The sequence below is a fragment of the Lampetra planeri genome, chromosome 1 (assembly GCF_965212315.1).
Source record: "Lampetra planeri chromosome 1, kcLamPlan1.2.h2, whole genome shotgun sequence".
Classification (NCBI taxonomy): Eukaryota; Metazoa; Chordata; class Hyperoartia; order Petromyzontiformes; family Petromyzontidae; genus Lampetra; species Lampetra planeri.
This window is the reverse complement of record NC_136107.1, coordinates 29,297,437-29,313,406: the sequence shown is the minus strand read 5'-3', so window position 1 is coordinate 29,313,406 and position 15,970 is coordinate 29,297,437. Positions and strand designations below refer to the sequence as shown.

The 15,970-nt window shown below is 47.4% G+C and overlaps 1 protein-coding gene across 3 annotated transcripts in view; it reads right to left on the bottom strand.

Moving 5' to 3' along the window:
- VWA3A (von Willebrand factor A domain containing 3A) overlaps window positions 1–15,970 on the bottom strand; it is a 167,509-nt gene that overhangs the window by 119,978 nt on the left and 31,561 nt on the right. For all 3 annotated transcript variants that reach the window (XM_078598274.1, XM_078598292.1, XM_078598284.1), the window contains 3 exons: window positions 15,366–15,467; window positions 13,655–13,761; window positions 8,403–8,528 (listed from right to left, as the gene is read on the bottom strand). In XM_078598274.1, the coding sequence (XP_078454400.1) occupies window positions 8,403–8,528; window positions 13,655–13,761; window positions 15,366–15,467 (335 nt within the window). The remainder of the gene's footprint in view (window positions 1–8,402; window positions 8,529–13,654; window positions 13,762–15,365; window positions 15,468–15,970) is intronic.

The following is a 15,970-nucleotide window of genomic DNA, read 5'->3' as shown; positions in this document are numbered from 1 at the left end:
CAACATAAAGGATATCAACGGAACTCGGGACACCAACAACGAATTAATCATTAACTACACCCAGAAGATACCGATCTCGACGCCGTAATTAACAACAACACTGTTACAAGCAGAAACCCGCATGGTCGCCGCGTCATTTTATCACGCACACAACCGGACGAACACGCTCCGCAAACCAGCGAGTAAAAAAAAACCCCGCGATCGCAACCCGGCACACGCAAGATCGGTGAAGTTATTATTATTTTTCTCGTGTCATGTCACGACTCGCCTGGCAAACTGTGAATATCGGAGGGCGGCAAGGTGGAGCACTGGGACGGCCCGAAGAATCTTGCATGGTGAACACGGCCTGCTCTTGCGAACCCCCATCCACAAGACGGGGGCGCCACCTGCACGTGTGGAACTCCCCCTCCGCAGGCGTTGATGTCGGCGGGAGCGGCGCTTTGGCGGGAACAGCGCCCCGACCCGCCGCCAAAATGGCGGGAGCGGCGCTTTGGCGGGAACCGCGCCCCGACCAGTCCTCGAGTTGGCGGGAGCAGCGTTTTGGCGGGAACCGCGCCACGATCAGCCGCCGAGTTGGCGGCCCCACCGCGTGGCCCGCATGCCTGGGCCTCCCCCCGCCAGCCCCCGCAGAGACAACGGTGTCCTCTCCCCGAGGCTCCATCACTCCGTTCCCGATGGCGGCGAAGCAGCGGTGCGATGCCAGTCCCGCCGCTCCGCATGCAGCGCCATCTCTCTCTCTCTCTGTCACCGGGGCTGCCATCCCCGGGGCTGTCCGAAGGATGGTCGTCACACCATCCCCGTCGTACGAAGGCGTCCAGATGAGTTTTGTCTTTGTTTTTCGTGTGCCCATTTTACTTCCCTAGGATAACACCTAGCAATATTTATATTTCCACAACTTCTGACACCAAATGTAGTAGGTTCGAATTAGGTGCACACACACACGCAGCTTGGAGGCAACACTATTTATTAAACGGTAAGTAATATAACACTGTACATAAGGTGGTGAGCACCTTCCTCAACTCACTAACACTCTGGAACACGACACAGACTGGCCCAGGACGACGACTCGGGACTTGACGACCGATGATGTCTTCACTTTGGAGTACAGTACAACAGCCTCGCTCTGCGTTCACACCACGCTTATATCTGCTTTGGCGTGGCCGGCTCCGCCCAGGCGTGGGTGGCTCTCTCCAGGCCACGCCTCCCTTCCTAGGACACGCCTCACTTCCCCCACCTCTGGGAAGGTCCGGATCCCTCCAGCACGTGACCCCCCAGGCACCCCCTTGGGGCCCCCAGCCCTCGTACAGGCCGACACAGTAGTGACCATTCTATGTCACTACACATAGATAGCAACTTCAGGTATATCACACATTTCAAACTGGTTTATTTTGTACTTCAAGTGGTAATTCTGCATTTTTGGGTTTATATGATAAACAGGTTTAAAAGTGCAAAATTCCCTATGGTTTCCCTTTTTTCAAAATGGGCACCTTTAGCATCATTTTTCTCAAAAACTGCAAGGTTGTGTGCGGATAACTTTTTCCTAAGGAATCTCTATATATTTCTGATGTTAAATATTAAAAAAGTAGGTAGTGCCCCACTTGGTGGAACGAAACCCTATTTCTAGGCCTATTTTAGGCTACCGACAGCGGCCTACTTGGTTTGAGTCTTAGGACCCAAACACTGAAATGTTTGCTAAGGTGTCGGCAGCTGTTCACGATGCTATTTCCTGTTAAAAGTTGATTTGTGAAGAGAAGAAGAAGAGAGCAACTATTGCAGATATCTCTTGGTAGGTTTTTCAGAGTACAGAGGAAACACAAGCACCAAGGGGAATTAATATCTACATCTGCAGAACGTGAAGAACCAGTGGCATCTACATCTGCAGAACATGAAGAACCAGTGGCATCTACATCTACAGGAGATTATACAACTTTTAAAGCCATTCCCCATGTTTAGTGTACGTACAGTACAACATGTTTGGAATCGACGAGAGTAAAGTTGGACTCATGAACAAATCGACTGACGAACAGACCTCTGGAACCTGACTCGTTCGTAAGTAGAGGAGTCCCGGTATTCACAAACAGCCACACTCGCCCTCGTGGATTCGACGGGAGAGTATTGCTTGCCTCATTGGGGACGCAGCGCTCAAACTCGAGTTATCGACACGCAACTGAACATCGCGATGCATGCCATCTCAGGTACACTGAAGTCGACGCCGACCCAGTGGCTCCCAGTGATCATCCACATCGCTCCGCCGCAAGTCCGTCATGAAACAGTGGCCGTCTGTTAACCAACGTCATTTCTCGATTGGGATCACACGGGGCTTGCAGGCCAGGTGCCGAGTCACCTTCGTGGACACGCAGAGACGGCTGTCGCTGAGAGCGACCTTTCAAAATGAGGTGAGATGTAAGTTACTAATCGCGTGTAAAGCACGCTCTCTCTCTCTCTCTGAGACACCCCAGCAATAAATGTGGGGCACCGAATCAAACATTTAAAGTATCACTATAACTCAGGGGGGTCGGCAACTCGCGTAACAAGAAGGGACTATTACTTAACTTGATTCCTCTGTTTGTCGTGGTCAAATCTTGTAATCAAAATTTCGTCCACTTCCCGTTGTCCAATCAATTCCACATTTTGCATACGTACTCAGATCCGGTGACAATGCATGCCTGTATCAAAATTAATCAATTAATTCGCTACTTTAAAGCAATTTACATTTTGTATGGACGCCTTATTATTTATATATATATATTTGTGTAGGTTAAAAACGCCGCGGTCCTTAAACTGTGGAATCGGCTCGCACAAAAGGCAGGCGCCGCGTGTCTCAGGCGTCATTGACGTACTTCTCGACCTGAGTTAAACAAACCGTTGAATAAAACCGTTGCTTTTAAAATACTTTTTAAAAGGAGTTTATTTTTGCTCGAATTCGGTTTGAGACGGTGGCGAGTCCTTCGTGAATAGATAATAACGTCATGAAGCAGCAGCGGTCCCTAACGAGCCGGCATGTGGCTCCGGAGACGCAGATTGCTGACCCCTGCTCATGGTGAACTGGACTTCCATGGTGAAGTGGACTCCCATGGTGAACTGGATTTCTATGGTGAACTGGACTTCCATCGTGAACTGGACTTCCATGGTGAACTGGACTTCCATGGTAAACTGGACTCCCATGGTAAACTGGACTTCCATGGTGAACTGGACTCCTATGGTGAACTGGACTCCTATGGGAAACTGGACTTCCATTGTAAACTGGACTCCCAGGGTGAACTGAACTTCCATGGTGAACTGGACTCCCATGGTGAACTGGACTCCTATGGGAAACTAGACTTCCATGGTAAACTGGACTCCCATGGTGAACTGGACTTCCATGGTGAACTGGACTTCCATGGTGAACTGGACTCCCATGGTGAATTGGACTTCCATGGTGAATTGGACTTCCATGGTTCGGGGTCGGAAACCAAAAGAAGAAAGAGAGCCTATTTTATTTCAAGAGCCGCACTGCAGTCCCTCAAGAGCCAACGCGTGCGGCTCCGGAGCCCCGCAGGTCGCCGTCCCCACATTAATAACTCACGTTAAGCGGTAAAATGTAAAACGGATTCCTCACATATTGACCTGTCACCCGAGCAGCGGCTCCTTCCTCACACAAATCACTCAGCCGCCCCCCCACCCCCTCCACCCCTCACAAACTCCGTACTCTCTGTAAATCACTCAGACCTTGTCCCTATCCTGCAAATGTTTTGGACCCCCTTCAACTTATGGGTTATTGCAGTCTCCCTCTTGTGAATCACTTGGGCCTCCCTGCTTCATCACGAGAGTGCAAGCCACCGATCATCCCCACCTCCCCCCCCCCCCATGAATGAATGAAGCAATTCGCTCTGTCGCCTTAATAATGAATATAAATAATTCCTCATCCTCCATCCTCCTCCCTCATGGCATCGTTACCTTCTGATGGTGGATGTGGCGCGTCTCGCAGAACAACACACACGCTGTTAGCTCACTCGTGTACACCCTCCACCCCCTGTATTTCTGAAGAATAATGTTGCCCGTGCGCAGATGCCATATTTTCCACGGATAAGTGGCCCTTCCCTCTATGAGCCCCGTAAGAAGCGCTGGCATGTAATAGTGCAAAACTTGGCTCCGTGAAATTTTTGAGAGAGGAAATGTTCATGTTTTCCTCATGCAGCAATTTCTATTTTTTTACTTACTACACATTAAGCTGCTTTGGCATTCAGTTTCGCGGCATTTACGTCAATCAGTCAGTCGGTCGGTCGGTCAGTCAGTCATTCAGTCGGTCGCTCGCTCGGTCGTGGCAGAAGGGTTTTTATTGCGTCGGTGATTTTTATCCTGACGAGCCAATTTGGAAAAATCCGCAGTTGTCCAAATTAATTGTTGCTTTTTCATCGTGATGTGTCGTTTTTTTTTTTAAACCCCCCAGTGCACTCTCTTCCGTCTCTTTAATGTGATAATGCAAGGCAACAAACACTCGAATGTGCCGACAAAAATAAAAAATAAAACATTGGCATCTATCACCTGCATGACATTAAGAGCAGACAGAGAAAATTAAGAAAGAAATTTTTTTAAAAAAAATAACATAATTGTGGAGGTGCATGAATTGGAATTAGACTGAGATACAGGACAAGAAACAAATGAGAGAACATACACCCACACGTTAAAGATAAGATGTTGATTGTGAAGGAAAGCAAATGGACTTGAATGGGATGACCGGTGGTCGAGACTGCCTTGAAACAGTGGTTCACTGCACACAACCTAGCCCTTAATCCGAAAAATTCAGTGGCCATCATGTTAGGTACCAAGCAACGTCTCAACTCATCAGCACTCCCAACACACATACACATCTTCGGTCACAGCATCAGATTCACCGCTCACTTCAGCTTCCTTGGTGGCATCCTAGATTAAACTTTATCCTTCGACCGTCAAACCAACCATATCATCAGTTCATGTATCTTTCACCTCAAGGCTCTCAGACACCTACATCCTCTCATCTCCACTGAAATTCCCAACACATTGGCATGTTGCATAGTTGGGTCTCGCCTTGACTATTGCAACTCCGTCCTAGTCCGGACCTCCACTGGCAACCTAAAAAAACTTCAAAGACTACAAAACAACCTAGCACGTGTCGTCATTGGCTATACTCTACTCATCCCCGTCTCGACTCACTTGCCTGTCTCCGTGCCCTCAACTGGCTATCCATCGCCAGTAGGTTCATATACAAGATCGCCTGCCTCTGCCACGTTGCCTTCACATCTGCCTGCCCGCCGTACCTTTCTTCATTATTGACAACTTGCAGCTCAGCACACGGCAGATGCCTGGCAACGCGACTCACGACCTCCTCTTGATACCAAGATCCAGGATGGTCATGTCTATGCGCCGCTTCTCGGTGGCACATTCGCAGCATCACCTCAATAGCCTCCTTCAAGAGAGACTTAAAAACTTACCTCTATAACCATACTTTCGAGCGACTCTGAGCTTGGCTCCACGCCTCTGAGTTGGGGCCGTTACATCCACAAATTTGCGCGCGTTATAAATTGCATTATTATTAGTAAACCCATCACACGTGGCTGATGCTGAAGTGGGCATTGGCTAATTATTATGGATAAACATGCTGCCCATCGTACGGTACACTTCCACAAGGGGTGTAAAGTGAGCGGGAACTTTGCGAGGGTCTATGGCAGCGTTTGTTGCAAGGCCACCGCGGGGCCACTGGCAAGGTCCCTGAGTGGCCTTTAGTGCCGGCCCCTGACAAGCGGCCCCCCGACAATACGGAAGTGTGAAAATCCCCCCTCCATCACCACGTCGTCCTGCTGTCACCAATGGTTTCGAATGTGTGGCGGCCAACAAACTGATGATGTCTTATCAGCAAAAGTAGCCCCCTCTGAAAATTAGTGAAGAACACCGCTCTACAATCTCATGGCCGAGAGACGGTCGTTTCCCTTCTGTGTGCGCGGTGCACACGAGAAGGCTTTAGTGATGCTTGAGCAGGGCCCTGATAGAAACACTATTGGTGTACATGTGCCCAATGGTGTCTGTGTCTGATAGGGGCGCCGTGGTGGCGAGATGTTAACTACCTCGCCCAGTATGCAATGGTCATGGGATCGATCCCGACCCCGTGTCTCTCTCCGCATGGTCGTGTGGATTTTTCTCCGGATCCACCGGTTTTTCCCTCCACATTTATAATGAACATGCGATTCGAGTTTTTCGTTGCTATAAATTTCCACACGATGATGATAAGCCACTTCATTGAGCTATTGTATGCGATAGCCAGGTCGCTTCTGAAAAAGAGCTACATCGCTCAGTGGGCCGTACCTGGTGAAATAAAAATAGTAAAATAGTTCTTAAATCCCCTCCTCCTCTCTCTGTCCACTCAGCGGTATTTTTTTTAGCTCTACTCCAGGCAAGGGTAACGGTCAGGGGTAGGGAATGCTGTTGGACCGCTAGGGAGGGTAGGTCACAATTCTAACTCCAGGTAAGGGTTAGGGTCAGGGATTGCTGGTGGACCTCTAGGGAGGGAAGGTCACGTTTCTACTCCAGGTAAAGGTAAAGGTTAGAGGTCAGGGAATGCCGGTGAACCACTAGGGAGGGATTGTCACGGATATACTCCAGGTAAGGGTCAGGGTTAGAGGTCAGAGAATGCCGGTAAACCACTAGGGAGGGATTTCGATTTAAAGCTTTCGTGACTGCAGGGATTCATCTTCTTGGTTCTTTTGGTAAAGTCACGTAGAAGGGAAGTAATAAAATAATAATAATATATATATTATTATATTATTTTTATTTTATTATGTTTTATTTTTATTATTTTATTACTTCCCTTCTACGTGACTTTACCGAAAGAACCAAGAAGATAGGGAGGGATTGTCACGGATATACTCCAGGTAAGGGTCAGGGTTAGAGGTCAGAGAATGCCGGTGAACCATTAGGGAGGGATTGTCACGGATATACTCCAGGTAAGGGTCAGGGTTAAAGGTCAGAGAATGCCGGTGAACCGCTAGGGAGGGAATGTCACAGTTCTACTCCAGGTAAGGGTCAGGGTTAAAGGTCAGGGAATGCCGGTGAACCGCTAGGGAGGGAACGTCATGGTTCTACTCCGGGCAAACGTTAGGGTCAGGGAATACTGTTGGATTGCTCGAGAGAGAAGGCCACGGTCCCACTCCAAGTAAAAGGCTCAGGGTTAGGGGTTCACATCCAGCAGTATTAATGAGCACGCCGGTCGACTGTAAAGTGGTGTGCGTGATGGGGTAAAGCGTGGGCACGTCCGCCCCTTTCGAGACGTCTCTCGTCAGCGTGGAGGAGTCAGCCTCAGTACCCTGAAGCGGGGCACTCCAGAGCAATTGCAGGGGCTGCGCCTTTTCCCGTGTTTGCCTTCGTTCAGTCAGGCTGATATAAGAATCGTAATAATCAGAATCAGATGTATTTAATACTGGAGGAGGAACCCGATGACTATAAAGTTATTTTTTCAGAGATGTCCAGTAGAGGGCGCGGGTCAGAACATTACAACAACAAACAATACTGAAATACGATACGAGTGCAAAGTATACGAAAGGTAAACAAATCACTTTAAAATATACAAATAAAACCAAACTAACTTTTATCTCACCAGGTAAAAGTCATTGAGGTATCAACTTATTTATCTTTCCACGGTGGCAAGATGTTAACTACCTCACCTGGGATACAGGAGGTAAATTATAAACTACTTTTATTTTACCAGGTAAGGCCCACTGAGCTACAAATATTTTTTTCAGAAATTACCTGGTCACAAATCATAGCCCAACGAAGTGGCCTATCACTTGGGCATGCGGAGGTATATTCTAAGCCTGATAATTATCAGAGGGCATGCAAAGCATGGCAGGTTTTCTCCAGGAGCTTCTGAGCACCTATCACTGTAGCTACATTACAGAGTTGTGCATTTAATACTCTGTATTTTGCTTTCTCACTCTCCTAATTTGATGGAGAATCTTGTGGCCTGGAGAAAATACTAGCTCGTAAGGCAGTCAATCGTCCAATTCGACACGGCTGCCTTGCAATTCATGAACGACATTTTGCTGGCATAACATTTTTAAATCTCCACCATAAAACTCAAAACACAAAACCACTACAACGTGAGGACCCTACAAAAAAACTACGGACACACACAGGGGTCCACCTCATAACAGCGATAATGAATCTCCGTGGCCCGTTCACCCAATCTGTAAAAAAAAATGCGATCGATGTAAACTGAAAATCCACAGGGACGTTTCAAACCAAGATAAAATCGTCCCCGAGTTACCAGAAAACTAAACTACCAACATCGAAAACCCCCCGGGGGGCCAAGCACCCTTCAATCACACGCCACCGCAGTCACCGTGACTCCGTCAGCTCCACAGGGGTGAAACCCCCATTCTCGATTTCCTCACCACGAGCCCAGGACGAGCAGCACGGAGGAGACGTCGGGAGCGCACAGCGCCCGTTTAACCGCGGCCAGCACGTTGTTTCCTCCGCTGCCCGCCAGCTCGCTCGCCCACTGCCGTGCCTCGTTCACACTACAGGGCGTTCACACGCGGGGAGGGCGCGTTGAGCGTGATCGTGAGACGAAGACAAATGCATCGCGCAACCGCTGCCATGCACGAGGAGCTCGCCGCAGAATGACATCCGGGGCATGAGGGATGATGGTCACGATGGAAGCTATATGCACGCATTCTTTGTTGGAAATGAACCCTTTCCCGTTTCCGGGACTATAAAAAAGAATACAAAGTATAGGAAAGGTTAAAAAATAACTTTTTTTTTAAATATACAAATAAAACTAAACAGAAATGTATCTCACTAGGTCAGGGGTCGGCAACCAAAATAACAAGAAGAGCCATTTCTTTCCAATTCGGTACAAAATTCAGTATTTCAAGAGCCGCAATGCATCTGAGTACATACTGTACATACGTACATATCGTCAAGAAGCAGCCCGTAAAGAGCCGCATGCGGCTCCGGAGCCGTAGGTTGCCGACCCCTGCACTAGGTAAAGCCCACTGAGGTATTAACTTATATATCTTGCCATGGTGGCAAGATGTTAGCTACCTCACCTGGTATATAGGAGGTAAACTATAAATTATTTTATTTTACCAGGTAAGGCCCATTGAGCTATGTAGCTGTTTTTCAGAAGTGACCTGGCTCTCACAAATTATACCCCAACAAAGTGCCTTATCACCATGTGGAAATTTATAGCGGCCAAATACTCTAAACGCGTGTCAATTCTAAATGTGTAGGGAAAATCCGGAGAAAAATCCACGCGATCATGGGGAGAACATGCAAACTCCGCATATAAAGGCATCAGGGTCGGGATTGAACCCAAGCCACCGTGCCGCTGAGACGACCGCAAATTGCAGGGTGGGTTTCCCATTCACCGTTAAATCTCTGGAACAAGCGAGCGGTTCGGCGTCAATTTTATTTAGAGGCAAAGCGCCGTTGTTTTTAAACACGTTATTCATGATAGAGAACTGTAGCGACACAACCGCCGCACTCTACGATAGCCAGCGCCAAATTGTGCCACACACCTTCCCGCATGGCTTTGTGGGAGCCTCGGTACCAATAGTTATGACATACGTAAGTCATCGGAATGGGAGAGGGGTTAACACTGCATTAAGAGACTGTTGTGAAGTTAAGCCAAGCACATTCTCGTGTGCTTTAAGATGTTATGTGGGAAAAAAGGCCACGGTGTGCTTTCGGTGCGTGATAAGGTTGACAGCATCGTTTGTAAAAATCTCTGTGGCAATTTTTCATTCGAAAGTCGATGACAGTATATCATCCGAATTGTACGCTCGCAGAATGGCATTTGAGAGCCACCATCGGTTACACGTGGCACGATGACATTCACAGCGGGCTGGAGATAGGCTACAAGTTAAATCGTTGTGCGGGAACGGCTCAATATAATTACGTTACGATAACCGATTTGTATTGCAGGATCCGAAAGGCAAAGTGAATAAATGAAACCAAGGATTTACTTTACTTTGACCACGTATGGCAGATTAAATCAGAATATTGTATCACTGAGTGACCGAAAAAGGAAATCATCACTTGTAAAAGCGTGTATCATCGCCAATGAATTCCTTTAAAGGTCTATCCGCACCTCCGAATAGCACGGTTGGCTATGTACGGTGCGAAATAAGTTCAACATACATACAGTACACACAATCCGCTGAAAGGTTCAGCTACATGTGTTAGCACGTACAAGCTTCATTTTATTTACTGTTTACAAATGTGTTTCGTTTACGAATGTGGCTGTAATGAGCATTAACATACTGCAGTTTATATCAGTTTTATTTTCATAGCGTGTCATTGCACTTCGCTTCACTTATTTTCATTCCAGCCGAGTAAGTTCCGTTTCCGTCTGTCCACTTTATACCCTCGCTTGTCGTGACGGCCTCTTAATATGTTTTTACCCTGAAACCGTCTCATCACCTTTCTGTACATCTCACTGCAGTTTAACTATAATAACTCTTATTATAACGTTTGATGGGTGTCAGTTTTCCTTCCCTGCGAGTTAAGCGTCCTTCACACTCAATGAGACAGGGTTCCATTCGTGTACATACTCGGGTTGCCGCGATATTATATTTTGTATTCATGCTACGAGATCAAATTTCATAACTTCGCATTTTGTTACGCAATCTTACTGTGTCGTGCTTGTGCTTAGCTGTAGTACTTCCAGCGTAAATTGAGATTATAAGTTATTCAACTGCAATTAACCAAAACATAAGCCTGCCATGAACATGTCTGACCGTTATAATCTCTCGTGCTTATTATAACGCACAAGTTGTCAATTAAACGAAGAAATAAGCGGTTAAGTTACACGAGCTAATAAAATGATGACGTCATGCAACCATCATTCCATGAGTTTACTCCAGAAAACATTTAGCAATAAGTGAGACTGGTTGTTTTTAGTAAAGCATCGTGAGCCTATTTAATAAATGTTTACACATAAAGTTCTGGAATATCAGATTCTACTGGATATGAAGAACTTGACCTTTTTTTATACAGTTGTGATAACGTGCGACACACGTGGTTTCTTCGTTACTTAAGAGCCTTTATTCGGACACGGCACTATCCCGAGGCCCGCACTTCGGTTCTTGATGCACCAACTTCCCCTTCTCCCCAAAGCGTCGCCTCTCCTATCCCCTTTTATATCCTCCGAGCCCCCTTTCTGGAAGCTTCGCTCAGCCCATTTCACTCAGCCAATCCTCGTCCTCCAATGGTCGTCTCCAATCAACCCTCGTTTCCCGCCTTTTACGTTTGAATCTCTCCTCCAATCCCCTTTGAATCTCATACCCTAACCCATCGGCTTTGAGGCCTCCCTGCACCAATCAGACGCCTTGATTAACTTCCAGACTTTCCGCACGCACGCACGCTATCTCAGGTAGGTGGTCTGTTGCCTCGGTCATGCTTTGGTCATGACACGGTTATGCAATGTGCAAGCAGAGTGGAGCGGTGGCGCAGTGGGTTAGCGCACTGCGCTTTGAGCCCAATCACCCGAGTTCGATTCACGGCCAGGGCTAACATCGGTGGCGAGTGAGAGTCCTGCACCAGTCCTGGGACCCGCCCCTCCCTCCACACTAATCCGCCCTGACCACTCTGGGGGTGATGGATGGCCACACGAGCAGCCATGTCCGACAACGGCATGGGGGAATCTTCATCCATCCGTGAGTTGACAAAGGGGCAGTGAATGGCTGTTGTTGTTATGACGCAGTGCGCAGCGTAGCCGGGATATGTTTCATTTTACAAGGCTGTTGTCCGTAGATCCGCACTCTGTATTTGTCTGACCTGTTGTTGCTATTACCATCCCTAGCACAGGACCGACCTGCCTGGAGAAGAAAAGTACAGGACGGTGCAGTCCTCTGTGAGAGTAGGAGAAGCTCCTGTGCTATCTTGAAGAGGCAGCAGCGCAAATCTACCAAGGAAGGACGTGTGGTTGCACCTCAGAGCTCTACATCCTCCCTGACCTGTCCAGTGTGCCACAGAGAATTCTGGGCACGGATTGGCCTCTTCAGCCATCTGCGCACTCATCAAAACCCAACAAAATGACAAACGTGCCATGGTCATCATCAACTTTGATGGACGAACAAGAAGAAGAAGAAGAAAGAAGAATTACCATCGGACATTCCTAAAAAGCTGTGGCCCGCGTCTGATTGTTATTCACACAGTCGATCGTCGACGATCATCGATGATTATCCGGCGGTTTCGGGGGGAGGGGTACCGGGTTTCCAAAAACGCCGGATGATCCCCCGTCATCATTTAAAATTGCTTATTTTTGCACATTCTTGGATGACATTACGTTTTTAGGTGTTGTGTATATCTTTCTTTGCTAGTATTTTACATTTTGCCATGTGAAATTGTCATAAACATACAAGTAGACCAAAATGATTGTATAAGGTTCACGTATTTACTGTACTGCACTTACCACTCCAATCTGAAAAACTGCATAATGTTGTGATGATGTACGTAGCACCACGACGCTCTTGTATCAACACAACCAAGCGTGTTTGGCAATCGCCGGAGTGATGCAGCCTTCAGGCCCGGTGCTCCGGCGAACGCCGAATTGCACGCAACTTTTCGCCGGATCGCACCGTGTATAATTTGTTTTTATTACTGTAGTTATTAGTCACGAAAGATGGATATACATGCAGTATATTCATTATTTAAGTTGTATGTTGTGTATATAATATTTGACATGGAATCAAGCATAGCTACTTTTTTTTGTCACGCACGCGGTACCGATAGCCAGACTGGTTACAGATTAGCCCGGGACCGCCGGGTAATGTTGGAAGCCAGATAATCACGTGCCAGATAACCGATGGGTCATATTTCGCACCCAATTTGTATTAAAAGCATTCAATGTAGCTGCTGCCCAAAAGTGTTTTGAACCCCACCATAGTTTCATCTCTTGGCATTCTGTTATCTCTGTCCTCATTTAAAATGACTCCATTAAAATCACGCATGTTTCAGTGTGAATGTAAGATTACAACATAATTTTTATCTGTAATTGTGGATTGCTTTGTTGTCTGCCGACTGAGTCACCCTTAAAAAGAGCTTCTTAGCTCGACGGGCTTTACTGAGGAAATCAACTTCTAAACTGAATCTAAACTAAACAATTTTGTATTTTACCAGGTAAGGCCCACTGAGCTGCGTAGCTCTTTTTCAGATGCACCCTGGCCACAAATTATAGCTCAACGAAGTGGCTTATCACATGGAAATGTATAGCAGCCAAATAATCTAAACACGTGATATTCTAAATGTGGAGGAAAAAACCGGAGGGGGACCCAGAGAAAAAACCATGCGACCATGGAGAAAGAGACATGCGAACTCCAATATACAGGCATCAGGGTCGGGATCGAACCCATGAAAACTCTGGGTCCTCAGGTTTTTCCACTCAGATTTAGAAACGTGCATTTGGAGCATTTGGCTGCTTTAAATGTCCATGTGCTAAGCCACTTTGTTGGGCTATCATTTGTGGCCAAGTAGCTTCTAAAAAAGAGCTCTACAGCTTAGGGGGCCTTACCTGGTTATAGTTTACCTCCTGTATACCAGGCAAGGTAGTTAACATGTCGCCACCATGGCTTCAAGCTGGGATGCTTTCTAACTTCTAGCTGGATGCCTGTACATCCCGGAGTGACGCGGGCGAGCTTACATGCGCAGGTTGACGTGTCGAGCCGTGTCCCACAGTGGCTTATCTTTGCTTCCACAGCTCAGCAGGTACAGCTGCTTCCTGTAGCACAGCTGCTCATCCACCAGTTGCTGTGGTGACATCGGCACAGGAATGCATCGACAATCGCACTCCAGGAGCATGACACCCACACACGCAGGTGATTCCACTTCGCAAACCAAGCTCACGACGGCAATGCACTCAAGACACCACGCGTGACGCCACACTCGATGTGCTGTATATAAAATGTGAAGGTGATAACTATTCAATTTTTTTTTCTGTTGACACTGTGGCTCCTCGGCGGCGAAATGTTAACTACCTTGCCTAGTGTACCGGAGGTTGTGGGTTCGATCGCGACCCTGGCACCTATATATTTGGAGTTTGCAGTGTCTCTCTCCCTGTGTTCACGTGGATTTGTCTCCGGGTCCTTCTCCGATTTTTCCCTCCACATTTAGAAGCATGCATTTAAACTCTTTGGCTGCTGTAAATGTCGACACGATAAGCCACTTCGTTGAGCTATCATTTGTGGCCAGGCCACATCTGAAAAAAGCTACATAGCTCAGTGGGCGTTACCTAGCTAAATAAAAAAGTTTATCGTATAGTTTATAGATTTAAATTTTCAAATAACCTTTTTCTTGACGTATAACGCATTTATACAGCACTAGAATAGCGCCGTTTATGCGCAGGCACATGTGCGGTTTGTTCCACGCGCTGCTTTGACGTTTGTCTGCCGGCCGAGTCGCCCTTTGCCGGGAAACAGCTTCTGAGCTCAATGGGCTTCACTCGGTGGGAAAAGGAAACTTCGGGTCCTGTTTCGACGTCGTGACATTTTCCTCCATCAACGTGCCCGAAAAGAACCCCCCCTTTCAAAATGGGTGAATTGTCTCAATGGGCTCTCATCAATGGTGGTTATTTATTCACTCGTTTCACCACTGAGACCAGATTTTAAAATATTTAACAAGCTGATGAAACCAGCCCATTCAGACAGAAACAAGTTCCTTTGAATGTGTTGTATCAAATGCTGGTTGGGGGCTGACACACGGCCCATCATCCCTCTCGGGGTCAATAAAATAGGCAATACTTTGTGGGGGAAGTCAACAGTGGTTGGCCTTCTCTCTTCAGTTATTTTCAAACGTCTTTCTCGCGTCTTCTTTCCTCGGTTGATGTTTAACAATTTCCGCCTTTTCATGCATAGCGCCCTGAGAACAGTTGTTTTAGGGCGCTTCATGAATTTAATTATTATTGTCTCATGAAGAGACTCACCCCTGCCATCGGAAAGTGGAATTTCCACCGCTGACTCGCGGCTGCAAACGGGGAGACGACCAGTGCCTCTAAATGCTCGTTTCGAACTGGAAATCAACTCAGAATTTAATTGTGGCCTTTAACCCTGCCAGTCGGCAACCTGAGTGAAGGCCGCTCTGCCAGACCACACGGATGAAGAAAAACCCCGTCTGGGGCCCGAGGCGATGCAGCCACGCGCTCGAAAACGTCGAGTGAATCCAACCACGTTGCTCCTGGTTCATGTCGCAATGACCCACACACGGCGGCGGTTTGGAGGGTACCCCCCGATGAAAAGTGGGGGGGGGGGCAAGGCTTGACGTTATCCCGATGCAAAATTGTCATAACCCGGGCCGAAAAAGCAAAATGCGTGAAAGTTACAAAACTCTCCTTGGCTGTGCTCGTCGAGAGAGGTTACCAGAAGCGACGTCCTGAGATCCGCGAGGCGTCCGGGCACACAGTTAGCATCGGACGCATCCACGATGACGGCCACGCGAGTGCCCTGCACCAGGCCAAACAACTGCACGGTTCCAAACGTGACCGGCAGGGAGCGGGCGGTGGGGGGGTACGGGGAAACGCAAGAGAACACAGAATTGATGTAGTAACACCGTCCACCGCCAACAAACTTGATTGTTATCTGTAACAGAGGTTTTTTTGTTAGGTTGGATCGCGTAAATATAAACATGTCATTAAACTCCGCCACCACCACTCGACACGGCCAATTAGTAAGGGGTTTTTCACGTAAACAAAACGTGCCAATTAGTTACTAGTTCAGCACGAACCGGTTGTGTTCGAGAGTAAACCCACTACAACATTTACAATTCGAGTACCGTGTAAATTCAACGGTAATTACAACAACAACCAGCATCATCAGGCGACAGCCAAAAATGTAGATAAATCATCCTCCTGTTTTGGTCTTAAATAGAGGTGGGAGTAAATGTGATATCGTCACTGTGAGCCAATCAGGTGCAAAGATCAGAGGGGGGGGGTTAATGTAGTCATATAAATTACAATGCATCTCTA